The 15,100-nt window shown below is 53.8% G+C and overlaps 2 protein-coding genes across 2 annotated transcripts in view; one reads left to right on the forward strand and one right to left on the reverse strand.

Annotated features, from left to right (window-relative positions):
* Nucleotides 1-8,053, forward strand: part of Cacfd1 (calcium channel flower domain containing 1) — an 11,889-nt gene extending 3,836 nt beyond the window's left edge. The window contains exons 2-5 of the mRNA XM_021194633.2: nucleotides 800-872; nucleotides 2,216-2,341; nucleotides 5,280-5,387; nucleotides 5,813-8,053. Of these exons, the coding sequence (XP_021050292.1) occupies nucleotides 800-872; nucleotides 2,216-2,341; nucleotides 5,280-5,387; nucleotides 5,813-5,903 (398 nt within the window). The 3' untranslated portion in view covers nucleotides 5,904-8,053. The remainder of the gene's footprint in view (nucleotides 1-799; nucleotides 873-2,215; nucleotides 2,342-5,279; nucleotides 5,388-5,812) is intronic.
* On the reverse strand, nucleotides 8,031-14,687 carry Slc2a6 (solute carrier family 2 member 6). The gene is made up of 10 exons (XM_021194106.2): nucleotides 14,506-14,687; nucleotides 13,834-13,996; nucleotides 12,572-12,778; nucleotides 11,924-12,023; nucleotides 11,277-11,485; nucleotides 10,856-11,008; nucleotides 10,210-10,318; nucleotides 9,767-9,928; nucleotides 9,408-9,553; nucleotides 8,031-8,750 (listed from the first exon to the last, which is right to left on the reverse strand). Exons 1-10 carry the CDS (start codon nucleotides 14,592-14,594, stop codon nucleotides 8,595-8,597), a joined length of 1,494 nt encoding a protein of 497 aa, XP_021049765.1. The 5' UTR covers nucleotides 14,595-14,687; the 3' UTR covers nucleotides 8,031-8,594.
* Nucleotides 14,688-15,100: the final 413 nt, after the last annotated feature.

Genomic DNA, 15,100 nt, shown 5'->3' on the forward strand with positions numbered 1-15,100 from the left:
GAGTTCGAGGCCAGCCTGGTCTACAAAGTGAGTTCCAGGACAGCCAGGGCTATACAGAGAAACCCGGTCTCGAAAAACCAAAAAAGGAAAAAAAAAAAAAAAAAAAGACTGTCTGTTTGGTGAAAATCCCCTGGATACACAGAGTGCTATTCTGAGGGGTTTTTGCAATTGGCCAGAGCACAAGCAACTCCTCAAGGAAAAGAAACACAAAGAAGGAAGCCGCCTCCTGAGAAAACAGCCGCTGACAGTGACAAGCCAGAAGGTGGCCATGCGTAAGAAATGGTCTTCAGTTAAAGGGCTATTAAGATATGTGGTGCTTTATATACATTGACTGCCAAAAATCAGGATTTACAGCGACAGATGCTGGTAAAGATAAGGAAAGAGAAGCCCCAAGAAAGGCCAGTTCACATTCTAAAGAAAACTCTGGAGAAACTAGGAAAATGAACCTGTATAACCCACAATCCCAGCCTGGACTAGTACACCAAAGAACGACCCACCCCGGCCCAGAGGGGACACATTAAAGATGTGTGCTGTCAAGCCCGACTTCGTGAGAGGGTTTGTAGTAACCTGGAACCAAGGGCCAGCCCATCAGAGCCTTAAGCCTTTACATCCTCCAGGTATGAAAGTAGCTTGACTTGAGCTCAGACTACACTTACTACTCCGCTGTCTCAGGTGATGGTGGCTGCTGAGGGAAGCCCTAGTGCTGAGCATCTAAAGGGAGCCCCATGTGTTCTCAGTGCCTTCTACACACTGCCATACTCTGCTAACCCCTGCCCATTCATTGTCTCTTGTTTTGAAGCCTGTGCCATCTCTGGACTCTTCAACTGCGTCACTATCCACCCTCTGAACATCGCAGCCGGCGTGTGGATGATGTGAGTAACCGTGAATGTGCTGCCTGGGTGGGGTTCAAAGCATGTGGTGCAGGTCTCATCCCCCTTCCTGCTCCTAGGTTTCCAGATAGTCGCTTGAGTCTTTATTGGGGACAATGTCACAGACACAGTTGCAGCATCTACCCAGCCAGACACTGTAGACTCCTTGTCTACCACAATGGGCCTTTCTCTCTGGGAGCTTCAGGGCCATAGTGTGTAAGGTCAGAATCGAGGGTCTGTGACAAAGAGAGGAGGGTGGTGAGCTAGCTGTGAGGCCGTTAGCAGGGCTAGAGTTGGCGGGGGTCGGGGGGTCAGATGCAGGTGGACCTGGTGGCTACAGCATCCACAGGGAGCTTCTTTTACCCCTCTTCCTGAGCAGCCAGGTCCCAGGGAAAGGGATGCCAGAGTGAGCGCTGCTCAAGGTGCATGGGAAGCACTGTACATTGGCACTGTACAAACAGTCATCTTGGGCAAGGTATAGGTAGGCCTTGCCTTGGGCCTCGTGAGGGTCAGGATGATTTGGGTCTTCTGGTGATGTATACCGAGGCTTATGCTGGCCCAGGGCGGCAAGGATGGGAACTATAGAGGTTACGTACAGATTGGTGGAACGGTGAGCTGGCATCTGGAAGACTGGTGATGGGTGGTGGGGAGATGGGCAGTGGCCACGAGTTACAAGAGGTGTGTCTATTAATCAGGTGGTCGGTGGCACTTTGCTCCCAGATACATGTGGGGCCCGGCAATGACCCTGTTGTCTGGTCATGACCATTGCCCGCCTATGGGAGCAAAGGCCTTTAGCACCAGCAGCATATTCCAGCAACCGGGCGAGGATTAAAGGTTCCCGCGTGGAAGCTCCCAGCATGAGCAGCCCACTACCTGCATCTCTATCTCCCTGACTCACATGCTCCCAGCTCAGGCCATGGGTAGTCCTCGGTGGCTCCGGACCTTGCACTTCTGCTGGGGGCAGCCTACCCTTGATGTCAGTGTTAGCGACTATGGGGATAGTATTAACAACAGGCAGTGTGGCTAAGTTCTGTGCATGAAGGTGCTGCTGGCTAAAGAGAATATGGAGGCAAAAGTCTTAGTTCTTCGTTTCACTGTTGGAACAATAAAGAGATCAGACGCCAGGCTCTTCCTCCAGGGTGCTTGGGTAGTTAGGGATGCTGGTGCAGCAGTGGGGTGGGGTGGGTTGTTGAATTGCTTGGCAGAAACTGGTACCCTGTCGAATCCAGGTGTTTATGGAAGTTCAGGGCCTATGAGGTGGTAGTATTCCTTGAACCACTGGCATGAGGGCTGTTGTAGCCCCAGGTTGTAAACTATCATTGTCCTTTCTGCCTTTGCCCCTGCAGCATGAACGCCTTCATCCTGTTGTTGTGCGAGGCTCCCTTCTGCTGCCAGTTTGTGGAGTTTGCAAACACAGTAGCTGAGAAGGTTGACCGGCTGCGCTCCTGGCAGAAGGCTGTCTTCTACTGCGGGTGAGGGGCTGTTGGGAGGGGCCTATGACATGGTTCCCAAACTCTTGCTGATTAAAACAGTGTTGTGAGGTAGGTGGGGCAGGAACAGGTAGAGGCCTTTTCTTCTGCAGAGCTTTTATTTGATAGCTGTGGACACAGTCACTGGCTCATCCAGTAACAGGTGCTAAAGAATGGAACCCAGTATCTGCCTCCTGGAGCTCAGATGGCAGCTATGGCCACACAAGTGTCCTAAGATCACTAGTGGAAGGATGGGGAAGCGGCTGGCAGCTACGGTCACACAAGTGTCGTAAGATCACTAGTGGAAGGATGGGGAAGCAGCTGGCAGCTACGGTCACACAAGTGTCCTAAGATCACTAGTGGAAGGATGGGGAAGTGGCTGGATTTACTTTCACTTGGGGGCTTCCGGACAGGTTGTAGTGGATATGTGGACATCAGCATTTGCTAATGTATGTGTAGGCATGGTGAAGCCTTGTGAGGAGTGTGGCCAGATGTGACACTGCAGAACAGAAAAGCCATTTCCCTCTAAATCCACACTTCTCTGGTTCTGATAAGTGCAGTGTGTCTGCAGCACTTCTGAGGTAAAACTGTACCTGGGAGCTTCTGAAGAAGGGCTTTGTCATGAGAGCCCGGCTAGGCAGCAATACTCGTTATAATTACCAATATTGTCTCTAAGATCAGGGTACCCACGCTCAGGATTGGTGGGGGTTCAGAGGCTTTTGCAGGGAGCACACAGTGTGTGTGCCTGCTGACAGTCTTCTGCTGTGTCTAAAATCAGGGGATCCTGGAGTTATAAAATTCTAATAATCAGTGTAGCATGGTGTGTGTGTGTGTGTGTGTGTGTGTCTGTGCGCGCGCGTGCACATGCACGTGTACAGGCATGCATACATACAGGTGGGTGTGCATGCAAGTGGAAAATACTAATGTGGACATCAGGTATTTTCCTCAGTCATTTTCTATTTGCTTTTAGAGACAGGGTCTCTCTCTCTGAGCCTGGAGCTCACATATTTGGCTAGACTGCTAAGCCAGTGAGCTCTAGGAATCCACCTGTTTCCACCTCACCAGCCCCAGAGCACCTGGGTTTGTATGGGGCTCCAAACAGGCTCTCGTGCGCATGCAGCAGGCACCAGCTAAGCCATCTCCTTACCCCTCCCTGTCTTTTCTTTTCCCTCTGTATTTGAGATGGTCTTATTATGTAGTCCTGGCTGGCCTTGAACTCACAGAGATTCATCTGTCTCTGCCTCCTGAGTGCTGGGATTAAAGGTGTGTGTACCACCATACCTGGCTTTCTTTGGATTTTTAAGATGTGTTGTCATGATGCTGACAATAATGTATGTTTACCAAAAGTCATTTGTAAAGTAAAAAATGGTCATTCCGGTCCTCACTACCTGTTCATCTATTGGCATGTGTTCCTCCAGTCTAAGTGCAGACATGTTTGAAGCTCATTTTTAACATGCTTATAACTATTATACATAAGTTTGTACCTGCTCTTTTTGACTTGCTATGGTTTCAACATTTTCAGTATTGTCATAAAAATGATGGCATTCCTTTTACTGTTAAGCACATTTATTCAGCTGTCCATACTTACTGGCTTTGTCTTAATTTGTTAGCTGGTGTCAATCAAGTCAGGTGAACATCTGCGGCCAAGCTACCATGATGACATCCTTAGGAGATGTTTCCAGGTGTGGAATCACCAGACTAGGTTATGATCATTCAAAAGATCTTAACACACGTGACTCAGTTACTTCCCCAAGAGGCATTCTGGTGTCTCTCCCCTCCCCATCCAGTGCCCAGTGCCACTTTCCTATGTCTAAGAAGTAAGATAGCCTCCTCCGGGTTCAATTCATTCTCTTTTCCGAAGGGTTTCTAGCTTCTGGCCCACTCTCTTGAGAGCTTCGATGTGTGACTTTTCAGGCTGTGTGCTTTCAGTATTGAAGGGCTCAGATTCCTTTGTTTCATTCCCCATTCCGATTTTTCCAGCCTGTCATTTGCCTTTGATGTTAACGGTTTTCCTCCTTTGGTCTTTTGCCTTGTGATTTCTATTATTTTATTATAGAGGATCCTCAACTTAGCTTCCATTTTGGTAAAACAAATATCCTGTTGAAAACACAGTAGCACACCTCACCTACCAAACACGGCTGTCACTAAACTTCACCATGCTTAAAGCCCTGATGCTGGCTGGCCACAGGGACCTGGAATGGCATCTTATAAGGTGGCCGTAAAGCTCAATGTCTGCTGAGTACCACAATCGCAGCCGTCCAAGTCAAGGACCTGCTGCCCTTTGAAGCACTTCTGGATACACAGATGTCTACACCTGAAGTCCAAGGAGTGCAGTTGGCTCTGAGTGTCATCCTCGTGCCCAGTGAGCCTCCTCTCCAGAAGTGACGACTGAGGGCTGAGCTGCAAGCTCCATCATCTTCCTGGGTCAGCGTATCCACAATTCACCTCTTGTTGGAAAAATACCATCCCTCAAGATTGAACTGCAGAGGTTCTTAGGGCTGTATGAACCCACCACTAGGTGGCGCCAGGCTGCTACTGAAGCCCCATAGTTGCACTGGGTCCAGTATTCCTGGGGTATGAGCTGGGAGGACTTGTTGAGAAACAGCTGGCCCAGGGTTACTGAACTGATGAGAGCGTTCATTCAGTGCTTGGGATGTGGGTGTAGGATAAGTGGCCATCTGCCCTCACCTAGATGTCAGGACCCCACTATACGGTGAAGTGGAGCCTTGACAAGCTCACTTGGTCACAGGGCTGTACAGCTGGACTGTACCCCAGACCCTCTAGGCCTAGCCTCTCTGTTTTAGGGAATAGTAGGGGTATTTACCCAGCTCTTTGTTATTTAACCACGAGTGGGTCATAGATCTTGCCACAAAGACCTGGTGCAGTTTTGAACTCTGACCCCAGAAAAGATGGGATTTTAGGAATGTCTGTTTTCTCCTAGGATGGCCATCGTCCCCATCGTCATGAGCCTGACCCTGACTACACTGCTGGGCAATGCCATCGCCTTTGCCACCGGGGTGCTGTATGGACTGTCTGCCCTGGGCAAAAAGTGCGTCTACAGTCTAGTCCCGGGGTGGGGCCCCCTCTGCTGCCCCTGCTACCCCATCTGAAGTGGGAAAGGTCTGAGTGGGACCCTTTGTCTAGTTGTTATGCACTGGCCACGAGTGACTTTATCTGTGCTCTCAGGAATAGAGGCAAAAAATAAGGGGGCAGCCTAGGTGGTTCCTCTTGCCTGGTTCATACACAGTGAGGTATGCACCAGACATTGCAGCCAGCTGCCACTTCTTCCCTCCAGTTCAGTCAGTGCTGGGCAACACGTGTCCCTCTCAGAGTAACAGTGCTCTGCCCCCTTGACCAGGGCCTCTGGGGAGCACAGTCCTGGGGGAGTCTGCCTGCAGGTCATGCCTGGGATGCAGCCTGGGAGTGGGAGGTGGGAGGTCTAGGCCTATAGAACACCTGCTTTTCTCTCTCCAGGGGTGATGCCATTTCTTATGCTCGGATCCAGCAGCAGAGGCAGCAGGCAGATGAGGAGAAGCTGGCTGAGACATTCGAGGGAGAACTGTGAGGTGAGGCAGAGTGCCTGTCCTCATTGCCTACTGCCATCGGGGTCTGTGGATTCTCGAGAAGGCTGATATCAGCTCTGTTAAATGGCCTGGGAGAGGAGCACCTGCAAGGAGCGCGCCTTGAGTCTTCCTGTGCCCACTCTTCCTGTTCCACTCTTCCTGTTCCACTCTGTTCTCCGGACCTCCTGAGCCTGGAGCTCCTGCCCCACTGGCACTGAAGGCCTGGGCTATGGATGGGATGAACTCACTCCTGTCAGCCTGGGGTGCAGAGTCTGTGCTGGTGGCCCTCCCCAGACCTAAGAGCAGCCTCCCCTGAACACACCGGTCCTCACTTGGTTAAGAGGCTTCACCCAGGCTTAAGCCACTTTAGGTTTCACCCTTTTCAGGGTCAAGCTTGCTGGCAGTTAGGGCTTCAGTTCTGCTCCATGACCTGTCGTCAGAGCAGGCGAAGAACAGTGTCCTGAGGCCAGCGGCTGCCACCAGGAGCAGGAGAGGTGGCTGCTCATTTGAGAATCTACAGCATTTCCCAGGATGTAGCTTCCTGGGCAGAAGAGCAACTTTGGCAGTGGCCGGAGGGCTGCTGGAAGGTCCCTGCTGCTCGGTGCTAGAAAGTGTGTGTGTGTGTGTGTGTGTGTGTGTGGTCTGTCTGTCTGGTGCGATGTGCTGTGTGTGTGTGTATTGCTGCTAGTCTGCACTGAGAACCTCCTTGTCAGGGATGGCAGGTTCCTTATGAGTAGGGATTCACCTCAGGTATTCTTCCCAACTTGCCCCTGGCAGCCTGGAGCCTTTGGAGAGCTGGGCAGAGACCAGACCCACCTCCCGCACAGAGCTGGCCCCTTCTCGGGTACCAGAGCACAGAGAGTAAGCCTGTGTGGCTGGGGCAAGGAGAGCTGTTCCACTGGCACATGGCTCCAGGGACATGTCTTTCTGTCCCCTCACCTTCCTCTGCACTGTTCTCTTCCCACTGTCCTGTGACACTGGCATCAGTGGCTTGTTAGATGGGTCCTTGGCCATTAGGCACATGTTTGGTGGCCTGGCTGGAGATGATGTGTCAAGTGCTGAGCCTTGCCTCCCTCCTGCACTAGAACCCAGCCCCGGAGCCGCCATGTTTCTAGGGGATCCTTAGTGTCTCAGTGCTTGAGGCCCGGAGTAGTAGACATTCTCTTTGGTATAGAAGTCTGATCTGTGGACTTCGGGGATAGCATAAGTTCTCCAGAGAGCCTGGCCACGCTGAACTCTCGGGTGGCAGAAATGTAATAGTGTAGCTAGCTTAGGGGGTCATGTGCCTTCACCGTTCATCAGAGGCTATTTTTCTTGAGCCAGAGGTATGTTTTAAGGGCTCTGTGTATGTATGTATGAATGTATGTGTGTACGTATGTGTGTTTGTATATGTGGAGCCTATGTTCTCAGTAAGACCTGTCTACCTCCCGGGAGTAGAACAGGCCCCACCTGTTCCTCTAGTTATTTGGATAGGCATGGACTTGGGCCAGTCGTGCCCAGGCCTCCTGCCTCTGCAGTAGAACTCGGAGGCTACATGCATGGTGAGATTGTACTTCACTAGGGAATCCGTTTTGAGCAGGCATGGGGCAAGGTATAAAGGTAGAGGCCCTCAGACATAGACCAATGTGGGGCAGTCAGTCACTTAAGTCCTGAGGTTCTTGGCAGGCCCATGGCACAGTGGCTCTGGAGCCTGTTGCTTTGACTCTGAGCATGGGCACTGTCCAGCCTAGATTAGGCCTCATTCTTGTCTGTGTCTGGATGTCTTCTGTGGCTCCTTTTGCCATCCACCCCTGGTTTGTTTGTTGACTAGGTTACATTTGGAGTAAAGCAAGTTGGTAGTTGGTATGCACAGTCTGCCTGTCACCTTCTGTCTCCAGTGCCTGTAATTGGCAGGGAGACCCTGCCTGTGCTAGCTGGGCCTAGCCTGGCCTGAGCCTGCTCACAGGGTCTCAGAGAAAGTAGCCTAGGCACAGAGGGCAAGCTGACCCTGGACCCCATGGTGACTCTTGCTTCCTCTGTACTGTAATCATGTCTAGAGTGTCCTGGCAGTCTGGGCTGAGTTTGGGGGTTGCCTGGCTGCTGCGGTAGGGAGCATTTCCCTGGGATAGACCCCACTCCTCTTTCTTCCCTGAGGCTGTAGGCCCAGCTCTTTATTTTGAAAAACAGTGAACAGTTGGCAGACTGGTGGTATCCAAGGTTGGACTGGGTCCTTCGCTCCCGGCCTTTGGACGTCCAGTGTTCCCCAAGGTACCCAGACCCTTGTGGATGCAGGACCCTGTCCTCCCCCTGTCCAGTTTATCAGAACGATGTGACAATGTCCTTGTACAGTGCCACTTTGCCATCTCCATCTCTGTTGTCTGTCCTCGACACGGACCTACATGGGGAAGTGTTACTTGTAGGAATGAGGAACCAGAATGGAGGTCCCGACAGCCTTGTTCTTGGGTACAGCCTCTGCTCAGTCTGGGGCAGGGCTGCCTGCTCCCCCTGCAGAGCTCGGCACTGCAGGCTGCAGCTCCCCCTGCAGGCTGCCTGCTGGAGCCCAGCAGCCCATTGTTGGTGAACTGCCTGTCCCGAGGTGGAAGTGTGCTCTGGCTGATGGCAAGGGTGCTGCTGCTCCTGGGTGCAGGTGTGAGTCTGTGGCCAGTGCATAGGCCTGGCCTGGGTGGTTTGGCCCCTTACAGGCAAGCCCCTGACTAGGGCCTGAAGGACATCCTGCGAGTATGGAAGAAGGCCTCGATCTGCTCCAGCGAGCGGCCCCTGGTCTCAGGCACACAGCAGCCTGTGAAGAGCAGGCTGAGCAGGCAGATGGCCGAGAAGAAGAAGAAAGGCACCTGGAGGCCGAAGGCATTCTGCAGTAGGGAGTTGGGAAAGGAGTTACTGAGCATGCACGGCTTCCGCCAGAATTTTATGGGCCTGGCTAGCACTGACAGCCTGTGGGGCCTTCATCCGGTCACTGCCCCTCTTGGAAACCTCCCAGCCTTCCCTACTATTTGTTCCCAAGCTGCCCCTTAGCCATCTCGCCTGGAGACTCTAGCCCTCCACACCCAAGCTCTAGGCTGCCTCCAGGTCCTGTGGGCAGCCTGTTGTGTCAGCCCTCCTCTCAGCCGTGGTCACTGAATGGGCAGGGCAGGCTCCAGCTTGTGCTGACCCATCTGCATTTCGAAAGTCTGGAGCGAGTCAGCATTCAGGTGTTTTCAGGGCCTGCTGGATTGCAGGGCTGGGAGCAAGGTATATTTAGGAAGGCCCTCACACCATGCTACAGTCAGGTAGCAGGGTTACATTAGAGAAGCCTAGCATCTAGGAAGCCAAGAGACAGTGCGGCTGGCTGAGCAGGGTACTGTGGGCAGAGCTGTATTCTTGGGCTGGGAGGTAGCCTGACTCCTCCAAAGAGCCCCAGCATGTTCTCACTTGACCAGCCTTAGCCCTGCAGAGGCCCTTCTCCAGGGCCTACTGGGGAGGACTGCTAAGAAAGAAACCTAGCTGGGAGTCCGGGGCCAAACACTCACCACTGCCAGCAGGAAGTACTTAGTGAGGACGAAGGCTGTGAGCCAGCTGACCAGCACGCAGAGCCCTGAGGCCACACCACGGGCACGCAGGGGCAGAACCTCAGACATGAGGAGCCAGGTGATGGGACCCCAGCCCATGGCATAGCCTGACCAGAAGAGAGCAGCAGTTGGGCTCAGGCCCTGGGGCAGGACTGCCTGCTCCTCCTGTGAATCTCAGCTGAGGTGTTACATGATGTGACTTGAGTTGCTAGAGGGCCCTAATCTCCAACTCCCCAACTCCTTAGGCAACCCAGGACAGTGATGGAACCCTTGTGGTCTCCATCCCCCCGAACAGCCCATCCCAGGTCTCCCCATCCTACCCATAATGAAGAGCATGGTGGCCAGCAGGGGTATCAGGGTGAGATAGTTGAAGGTTGTGCCCCCCAGGGTCGCGATCTCCACAGTGCTGTTGGGGGTCAGAGGTCTTGGCACAAACTGGACGTACAGCCCCAGCGTCAGGTTGGCAGCAAACATGACGGATGCTGTGGATCATGGCACATCAAGGCCAGATTCCTCCAAGTGTGAGGTCTGTTCCGAGCCCCACTACACACCTCTGCCCCCAACACAGAAGGGCAAGCTCAGGGTCTCCTGCCACACCATTGAGTTGGGTGGGTGGGTGGGCGCCTCTGTGCTTGGAGCAGACCTGTGTGTAGCAGCTGCCATTTGCTAGGTCCTGGGCCGCGTGCTAGGGAGGCTTGGCTGTGGCCTACACGTTGCAGTGGCTGTAGGAGTAAGAGGCGTACATTACAGTGGAGACACTCACCTGACACGTAGAGCAGGACTTTTCGGCCGGCCAGGTCCATGGTGACAGCAGCAATCAGCACAGACAGGAGTCTCACAGCACCAACTATCGCTGCATCCTGCTGGGAGGGCTGTGGGGCAGGGCACTGGGCTGAGAGGCCTGGCCTGGTGTCCCGTGCCCCACCCTGACCCTGATGCACCAAGGACATTCAGCCCTAAGTCCAGGGTCACCGCCTCCCTCCCTTTTTGGGGGGCCATGAGCTATCTTAGCGATTGTGCCCTAGGTGGTACTTCTGTGCCCCAGCAGGGGCATGTCTACTGTGCCTGCTACTAGCCATAGTGGGCACAGCCCCTGGTTGGGCAGCAGTGGTAGATTTGAGTCACTTATCTTTACACTTCATTGCAGGAAGAACCTGGGGTGGAACTGGGCTCCCAGGGACCTTACAGTTCTTCCTGGGATCTGAGCCTGGGGCCACTGTCCCAAGAGTTATATATTCTATTACATTGTTCTTTTCTGTTATTCTGCGTATTTTAAAGCACTTAAGCTTCACTTGAGAAGAATGTATTGAGGCAGGTTGTGAATGAGAGGCATCCAGGTCTCAGCCACTAACTTCCTGGCTGTCCTGCCTGTCAGGGCTCTGGGCAGTGCCGGCCGAGTGAGTTCTCACCAGCACCACGGATGTGCTGTCGAAGATGGTCTGTAGGTACACCAGGATGGGTGTGATGCCCGTCAGCTGCTGCAGAAAGCGCATCAGCACTGCAATGAGAACGGGCCGGTACACACGGGGCTCCCGGGCCTCCGCCCACGACACTCGGCTACTCTGGAACACAAAGCTGCTGTTGAGGGCTATGTCGGGTTCTCCAGCCCTGGCCACCCTGTCTTGGCACTTGTGAGTCTAGGAGAGACCTCCTTTTTCCCTCTCCCAAGAAAGGCCCAGCCACAGGAAGCTGCAAGGGCTCTGCACACTGGCAGGAACCGCTCGTTTGAGGAAAGGCAACCAACCAAGGCACAGAGAGGCCTAGTGACTGTCCGAGGCTACACAGCTTTCTGTGTCGGGGCCTGATCAAGCAGTACCACACATGCTGCACCTGTCTCCGCACGTTGTCCTGGATCTGCTCAAACTCCCAATGGACCTCGGAGTCAGCTCGCAGCCAGGTCAGCGCCTGCAGTGCCTCCTCATCCCGGCTCTTTGAGAGCAGGAAGCGAGGAGAGTTGGGCATGAAGCTGAGCAGCAGGATCATGATGAGAACAGGCCCCTCCCCGGCCACAGCTAGCCATCGCCAAGGTAGCAGCAGGCCTGGTGAGAGAGGCTTCAGTTAGGGGATGGGGCCTGAGTAACCCCACTGCTCCCCAGCCTAGCTCCCTGATTGCCCAAGACCCTGTAGTAAGGGCAGTTAGGGGCTTCAGGAATTGCCTGGGCCCTGGCACTAAAGTGAGATCCCTAAACAGCCTCAGTATAATGGGAGAGTATTGGGAAGGCTGGGCCTGGGGCTCTCACCCCATCACACAGGCAGGCCAACTCCCATATCGGCTTCCCTCATGAACTGACAGGACCCCTGTGCTGTGGGAAGATGGTCTGAAACTGCTGCAGTAGGATAGGCCTCAGTGCTCAGAGGTGGTGCCTATTGGGGCTAGGAAGCCAGACGTCCTGTCTATCCGTGCTGGCCTTCTTCAGGAAGAGTCCCATTCCCCCCACCTCCAGAACCTGAATGCTGGAGTGCAGGCTGGTACTTGCCGAGGGCGTAAAGAGACAGGGATCCAAACACGGCCATGAGCTGCGGTGTGGCCCCCAGGGCCCCACGAACACCAGGGGGTGCAATCTCAGACACGTACACCTGTAAGGCACATGCCCCAACTTGGGACTTTAGTGGGGAATTCATGTTCCTGGGTCCACCAGGGTGATGGAGGGATTTGGGAGCCTGGAGAAGCTGGCAGAAGTCTTGTTCTGACCATAGCTCTGACCTTCCCTTCCCTAGCAAAGAAGTATGCAGAAGCACTCAGCTCTGGCGGGTATGGGCGAGGGTCTTCAGACTTGGGGCTGAGCAGGCATCTGTATTTGCCCTAGTGACCTCTTTTCTGGGCTTGGTCAGAGGTTAAGTTTGTGTATGGAGTATTACATGAGGTAAGCAGTTGGGGTGGGGGTGGGCAGGAACTTCCCTTCACATCCCTTGTGCAATGCAAATTTTTTCAGTTGAGCAATGCATGGAACTGAGGTCAAAACGCAGGGTAGGAAGTCTTGGGTGACAATGATGTCGGCTGCTTTGGTGGAGGAAGCTGAGGTTATCTGGGCAATGTAGTGAACCGCACACACTCTCACTGAGCAAAGGCTCAGAGGCAGGGTGGCCCAGAACAGCCCCAAGGCGGTGGAGACATCTGGCCTTACCGGGATGCAGGCAGCAGTGAGTCCTCCGGCAAAGCCCGTCAGCGTCCTCCCCAACAGAAGCATCCAGAGGCCATGGGCACCAGCCATGAGTGCATAGCCAATGGCTGAAGGGACAGCCGAGAACATGATGCTGAGCTTCCGGCCCAGGAGGTCATTGAGTAGCATAGCACTGAGGCCCCCTGCTGCGGCACCCAAGGTGAACACGGACTGCAGGGGTGCAAGAAGATACAGTGGCTTTAAGAGCCCTCACTCCCACCAGAGTCTAGAGAGAGTTCCTCCAGAACCCAGGCATTCATTGGTAGAGTTCCCTGTCAGCAGAGGTGCACAGCAGCCTGTGGACAACTATAGGTAATGGCACCCTGACTATTGTTCTACTCCAGAGGTGCGGTGGGGGGGTGGTGCTGGGGGGGGCGCCTGTCTACAGTGGCTCTGTCCAGGAGTGTCCAATATTTTTTTGAGCCCAAGCAGGCCTCAAGAACATGATCTTCCTCCAGCCTCCCAAGTGCTTAAGTTAAAGGCGTTCTCTATGGCTCACACACTACCAAAGAGAACCCTATGACTTGAAGGTCTAGGACTTTAAGATTTGGGGGTCATTGGAGTTGCTGAGGAATAAAGAATTTGGCTGGAGTCTGCCACTCATGAGCAGTGGGACCAGGGCACACAGTGTGGCCTCTTAAGCCTCAGTTTCTTAGCTGTGTTATGGGAAGAACACAGTTAACCTCAGGGGTGAAGATATTTCACGAAGTGTCTGGCATGTGCTCAGCATATGCTGTGTGTGCCTTGCACATGCCCACCCCATTTGAAATGCTCAGGAGACCCCAAATCTTTCCAGCTTTGCTGTCAAGTTGCAGTCCTAACTCGGGGTCTACTGACATTCTAACGTTAAAGTCTTGGGCTCCTGGGCTCTGTTTAGCCACACTCTCTGTCCTTGTCCATATGGCACCTCTCATCCCTCTGGCACCTGGTGTGACTGCCTCCAGGTACCCAGGAGGATGTCAGCTCTGCTGTGGCCACTTGGCTTTGGGCATGGGGTTGGGAAATCTTTCCCCTCAGCCCCGCCCACATCTCTGCAGGATGCCACTTCCTCACATCACTTGCCATCACTGCTAGCAGACAGGAATGTGTGTTAGGGAGAGGTACCAGTGTTCTAGGGGCGGTTCCAAGGCCCGGTGATTTTAGTGATTTTAGTTCCCTGTGGTAAACAGGCTGAGTGGGCCCATGCTCCCTTCACTATGTCATCTGATTTAGAGAACATGCCTCACCCCAAACCAGGATGCCTGGATCTTGTCCAGGTGTAGTGCTGGATCAGAAGAGAGCTTCAGTTCAGGGATGACTGGAGATGTGTAGACCAAGGCATACCCAAAGCTGAAATTGCCCAGCACAGCGGCGAAGGTAGCCAGGAACACCCTTCTGTTTTGCAAGGCCCTGGTGGGAGATGGGGTAGAACCAAAGGACCAAGGACAAGTCCTTTAAATGGACCCTGAGTTCCCAGACTGCTGCCTTCCCTGAGCCCATGACCATCCAGCTCAGCAGATAGCCGGGAGAGGCCTGGGTCCAGGGCCTGTCAAGTTGTCTTCAGGCCTTAGCAGCAGCTCTGGGAAATCCCCACTCTGTCAGCTGGGGCTGGTGCCCCGTTTTCTCCAGAAAGGAAATTGTGGGTTTTGCCTCCTGTTGTGATGCTCAAAGATGTTCTGTGATCTTAGGCAAGACCTATGTCCTCCCCCTGTGGCAGGTGGGAACCCCACCCAGTATTCCTTTGGAGGCTCTCTTCTTTATGGTGGTCCAGTTCTTTAAATAGGACTTGCAAGCATGCGGTAAGAGTCAGATGACTCTTGGTGGCCACTCACCAGAAGTCAGTAATGGCCCGAGATGTGTGTCGCCTGCTGGAGATAAGGCCATCCCAACCTCCCATCCCCACGCCCTGAGACTCTCACCCGGCTCGTTCTCTCTCTCCGGGCGACGCGGGCACCTCGGGGAAGGTGTCATAGTCCAGTCCCTCGGCTCTTAGCAGGGGCTCCTGCATGGCCAGCGTGGACGGTCAGATACAGTGGGACTCCACTGCAGAGCTAAAGCATCTGCCTGAGCCCTCCGCACAGCAGGCGAAGCTCCGCCCTACAGATGCGATTGGCTGCAGGGCGGCCCTGCAGAGCCGTGCTGTCCAATGAGACAGCCGCACGCCACGGATGCAGGATGCGATCGGGCTCCGGGGCGTGTCCCATCGCGTGCGCCCTGAGGAGCTGGATTCTGCCGGGGAAACCCGCTTCTAAAGGGCAGGGCAGCCTGAGCTCCATTTCGTCAGGCTAAGAGCGTGGACTGCTCCGTGGCTGGGTCTGGCTTTACGGAGGAGACGCCCAGAGAGTCGTAAGCTTGCCAAGGTCACACGGAGGATTATTATTATTATTATTATTATTATTATTATTATTATTATTGCTTTGCTCGGCCCTGTTCTGTGCCCTCTCTTGTCACATAGATGTCACTTCTACACCTGCCACTTCACTTCTCGCCTCCTAATCCTAGTTGACTCCAGTG

This window comes from Mus pahari, chromosome 3, assembly GCF_900095145.1.
Source record: "Mus pahari chromosome 3, PAHARI_EIJ_v1.1, whole genome shotgun sequence".
Classification (NCBI taxonomy): Eukaryota; Metazoa; Chordata; class Mammalia; order Rodentia; family Muridae; genus Mus; species Mus pahari.

What these genes read in the sequence shown, in the direction of transcription:
- Slc2a6 (XM_021194106.2), bottom strand. Translation starts at nt 14,594, where the DNA reads ATGCAGGAGCCCCTGCTAAGAGCCGAGGGACTGGACTATGACACCTTC. An exon ending in AGGACAACGTGCGGAGACAG is followed by an intron (nt 11,009 to 11,276) that starts GTGCAGCATGTG and finishes TTTGTGTTCCAG; the next exon opens with AGTAGCCGAGTGTCGTGGGC. An exon ending in CACCATGCTCTTCATTATGG is followed by an intron (nt 9,554 to 9,766) that starts GTAGGATGGGGA and finishes TCTTCTGGTCAG; the next exon opens with GCTATGCCATGGGCTGGGGT.